This window comes from Microtus oregoni, unplaced genomic scaffold (genome assembly GCF_018167655.1).
Source record: "Microtus oregoni isolate MIOR12 unplaced genomic scaffold, Mior012 000040F_ref0000088, whole genome shotgun sequence".
NCBI classification, from domain to species: domain Eukaryota; kingdom Metazoa; phylum Chordata; class Mammalia; order Rodentia; family Cricetidae; genus Microtus; species Microtus oregoni.
In genome coordinates this window covers 23,156,688-23,161,233 of record NW_024543207.1, presented here as the reverse complement: position 1 = coordinate 23,161,233, position 4,546 = coordinate 23,156,688, and the positions used below count along the sequence as shown (strand labels likewise).

The 4,546-nt window shown below is 38.9% G+C and overlaps 1 protein-coding gene across 1 annotated transcript; it reads left to right on the top strand.

The window, feature by feature from the left end:
- The first annotated feature begins 2,935 nt into the window (after positions 1 to 2,935).
- On the top strand, positions 2,936 to 4,189 carry LOC121433685 (phosphoglycerate kinase 1-like). Its single transcript, XM_041632194.1, has one exon. It carries the CDS (start codon positions 2,936 to 2,938, stop codon positions 4,187 to 4,189), a length of 1,254 nt encoding a protein of 417 aa, XP_041488128.1.
- Positions 4,190 to 4,546: the final 357 nt, after the last annotated feature.

Sequence of the window (4,546 nt, the reverse complement as noted above, 5' to 3'; positions counted from 1 at the left end):
AAAATGATAGTGGCTCTTAAAGAGAAAATGGAAAATTTTCTTAGAGAAGTAAAAAAAAAAAGACAAACAAACAATGGAAGAAATCAGTAAGTCCCTTAAAGTAAGCAAAGAAAGCCAATAGAAGAAACAATCAAACAGGTGAAGTAAACGGTTCAAGAATTGAAAACTGAAATAGAAACAATAAAGAAAAAAATATAAACCATGTAATTCTGGGGATGCAAACAGGAACTACAGATGCAAACCTCACCAATCAGTTGTTGAAGATGCAATGGAGGAAATAGATTTATCAGTCAAAGAAAATTCTAAATCCAATAAATTCCTAACACAAAATATTGAGGAAAAAAAATAAAAAATATAAAAAAATAAAAAAATATCGAGGAAATCTGGGATACCATGAAAGACTGAACCTAAGAATAGAGATAGAAGGAGAAGAATCCCAGCTCAAAGGCACAGAAGACATATTCAACAAAATCATAGAAGAAAACTTTCCCAACCTACAGAAGGACATGCCTATAAAGATACAAGAAGCTTACAGAACACCAAATAGGCTGGCCCAAAAAAAAGAGGCCCTTTCCACATAATAATCCAAACACAAGCATACAAAATAAAGAAATAATTTCAAGAGCTACAAAAGAAAAAGGCCAAATAATGTATAAAGACAGACCTATCAGAATTACACCTTACTTCTCAATGGAGACTCTAAAAGCCAGAAGGTCCTGGACAGACAGTTTACAGACTCTAAGGGACCATGGATGCCAGCCCAGACTACTATACCCAGAAAAGCTTTCAATCAACATAGATGGAAAAAAAAGATATCTCATGAAAAAACCAGATTTAAACAATACCTATCTACAAATCAAGCATTCCAGAAAGTACTAGAAAGAAAACTCCAAACCAGGGAATTCAGTTACATCCATGAAAACACAGGGAATAGGTAATCTCACAACAGCAAAACCCAAAGAAGGGAAACACACATATTACCATCACCTACCAAAACCAAAAAATAACAGGAATTAACAATCGCTGGTCAATAACATCTCTTAATATCAATGGATTCAATTCACCAATAAAAAGACACAGGCTGGGGGCTGGAGAGATGGCTCAGTGGTTAAGAGCATTGCCTGTTCTTCCAAAGGTCCTGAGTTCAATTCCCAGCAACCAGATGGTGGCTCATAACCATCTGTAAAGAGGTCTGGTGCCCTATTCTGGCCTGCAGACATGCACACAGACAGAATATTGTATGCATAATAAATAAATAAATATTAAAAAAGACACAGGCTAGCAGAATGGGTACAAAATAGAATCCATCCTTTTGTTGCATACAAGAAACACACCCCAACTTCAAAGACAGACATTATCTCAAAGTAATGGTAAGGAAAAGATTTTCCAATCAAATGGACCTAAGAAGCAAGCTGGTGTAGCTATCCTTATAACTAACAAAATAGATTTCAAACCAAAACTAATTAAAAGAGATAAAGAAGTACCTTTCATATTCATCAAAGGAAAAATCAATCAAGATGAATTCTTAATTCTGAATATCTATGCCCCAAATGCAAGGGCACCCACATTTGTAAAAGAAACAACACTAAAGCTTAAATCAAACCCTGCACATTAATAGTGGGAGACTTCAACACCCAACTCTCATCAATGGACAGGTCTGCCAGATAGAAACTTAACAGAGATACAAGGGAACTAACAGATGCTATGACTCAAATGTATTATTAGATATCTACAGAACATTTCACCCAAACACAAAAGAATATACCTTCTCAGCATCTCATGGAAGATTCTCTAACATTAACTACATACTCGGTCATAAAGCAAATATCAATAGATACAAAAAATTGGAATAACCTCTTGTATCTTATCAGACCACCATGGGCTAAAGTTAGAGTTCAACAACAACACAAATTGCATAAAGTCTACAACCTCATGGAAACTAAACAACTCTCAACTGAACCACCTCCTGGTCAAGGAAGAAAAAAGAAAGAAATTAAAGACTTCCTAGAATTCAATGAAAATAAATCCACAACATACCCAAACTTATGGGACACAATGAAAGCAGTGTTAAGAGGTAAGTTCATAGCACTAAATGCCTACATAAAGAATTTGGAGAAATCTCACACAAGCAACTTAACAGCACACCTGAAAGCTCTAGAACAAAAAGAAGCAGACTCACCCAGGAGGAGCAGACACCAGGAAATAATCAAACTTAGGGCTGAAATCAATAAAATTGAAACAAATAGAACAATACAAAGAATCAATGAAACAAAGAGTTGATTCTTTGAGAAAATCAACAAAATAGGCAAACTAACCAAAAGGCAGAGAGAGAATATCCAAATTAACAAAATCAGAAATGAAAAGGGAGACAAAACAACAGACTCTGAGGATATACAGAGAATCATTAGGTCATACTTAAAAATCGGAAAATCTCAAAGAAATGGACAACTCTCTTGATAGGTACCACATACCAAAATTAAATCAAGAACAGATAAAGAATCTAAACAGACTTATTACCCTGAAGAAAATAGAAAGAGTTATTAAAAGTCTCCCAATCCAAAAAAAAAATCCCATAACCAGATAGTTTCAGCACAGAATTCTATCAGAATTTCAAAGAACTAATACCAATACTCCTCAAACTGTTATGCACAATAGAAACAGAAGGAATATTGCCAAATTCTTTTTATGAGGCCACAGTTACCCTGATACCCAAACAAAATAAAGATACAACAAAGTAAGAGAATTACAGATCAATTTCCCTCATGAACATTGATGCAAAAATACTCAATAAAATACTGGCAAACCGAATCCAAGAATACATCGAAAAAAAATCATCCACCATGTAGGCTTCATCCCAGAGATGCAGGGTTGGTTTAAAATCTGTCAATGTGCTCTTCCTCAGGACCGAGCCTCTTGATCTTACCGCGTTGCCAAAATGTTGCTTTCTAACAAGCTGACTTTGGACAAACTGGACGTGAAGGGAAAGCGGGTCGTGATGAGGGTGGACTTCAATGTTCCTATGAAGAACAACCAGATAATAAATAACCAAAGGATCAAGGCTGCTGTCCCAAGCATCAAATTCTGCTTGGACAATGGAGCCAAGTCAGTTGTCCTTATGAGCCACTTGGGCCGACCTGATGGTGTTCCCATGCCTGACAAGTACTCCCTAGAGCCAGTTGCGGCAGAACTCAAGTCTCTGCTGGGCAAGGATGTTCTCTTCTTAAAGGATTGTGTGGGCCCAGAAGTCGAGAATGCCTGTGCCAACCCAGCAGCTGGCACTGTCATCCTGCTGGAGAACCTCCGCTTTCATGTGGAGGAAGAAGGGAAGGGAAAGGATGCTTCTGGGAACAAGATTAAAGCTGAACCAGCCAAAATTGATGCTTTCCGAGCCTCACTGTCCAAACTTGGGGATGTCTATGTCAATGATGCTTTTGGTACTGCACACCGAGCCCACAGCTCCATGGTGGGTGTGAATCTGCCACAGAAGGCTGGTGGATTTTTGATGAAGAAGGAGCTGAATTACTTTGCCAAAGCTTTGGAGAGTCCTGAACGACCCTTCCTGGCAATATTGGGAGGAGCTAAAGTTGCAGACAAGATCCAGTTGATCAATAATATGTTGGACAAAGTCAATGAGATGATCATTGGTGGTGGAATGGCTTTTACCTTCCTTAAGGTGCTCAACAACATGGAGATCGGAACTTCTCTGTATGATGAAGAAGGAGCCAAGATTGTCAAAGATCTCATGGCTAAAGCTGAGAAAAATGGTGTGAAGATTACCTTGCCCGTTGACTTTGTCACTGCTGACAAATTTGATGAGAATGCCAAGACTGGCCAAGCTACTGTGGCCTCTGGTATACCTGCTGGCTGGCTGGGCCTGGACTGTGGTCCTGAGAGCAGCAAGAAATATGCTGAGGCTGTGGCTCGAGCCAAGCAGATTGTTTGGAATGGACCTGTTGGGGTCTTTGAATGGGAAGCTTTTGCCAGGGGAACCAAGTCCCTCATGGATGAGGTGGTAAAAGCCACTTCTAGGGGTTGCATCACTATCATAGGCGGTGGAGACACTGCCACTTGCTGTGCCAAATGGAACACAGAGGATAAAGTCAGCCATGTGAGCACTGGGGGTGGTGCCAGTCTAGAGCTGCTGGAAGGTAAAGTCCTTCCTGGGGTGGATGCTCTCAGCAATGTTTAGTATTGTCCTTGAGGGTTGCCATTCCCAATTGCTGTCCACAAACCACAAGCTAGTCAAGTAGGGGTGTTGGGGAAGACAATGTTAAACAACTTAACAGCCTTCGGACTAACTAGAAGTTAAGGCAAGTCTCTGAGTATTTATAGTTCCATTCTAGGATCTTTTCTAAGTAAGGAGATTTTTCAGGGCTTTATGCCATAACCATTAAAAATAAAATACAAAAAATCACCACACCAAATGCGATGAAAATGAAACAAAATTACACTCTCACAAGTAATGACTTTGAGAATTAGGTTAATCACCGAGCTGTTTTGCATTTCATTTTTTTACAAATGCATTGTGGGTAGAACCTAGCTAAAT

Coding starts and splice junctions, on each gene's coding strand:
- LOC121433685 (XM_041632194.1), top strand. CDS start 2,936: ATGTTGCTTTCTAACAAGCTGACTTTGGACAAACTGGACGTGAAGGGA.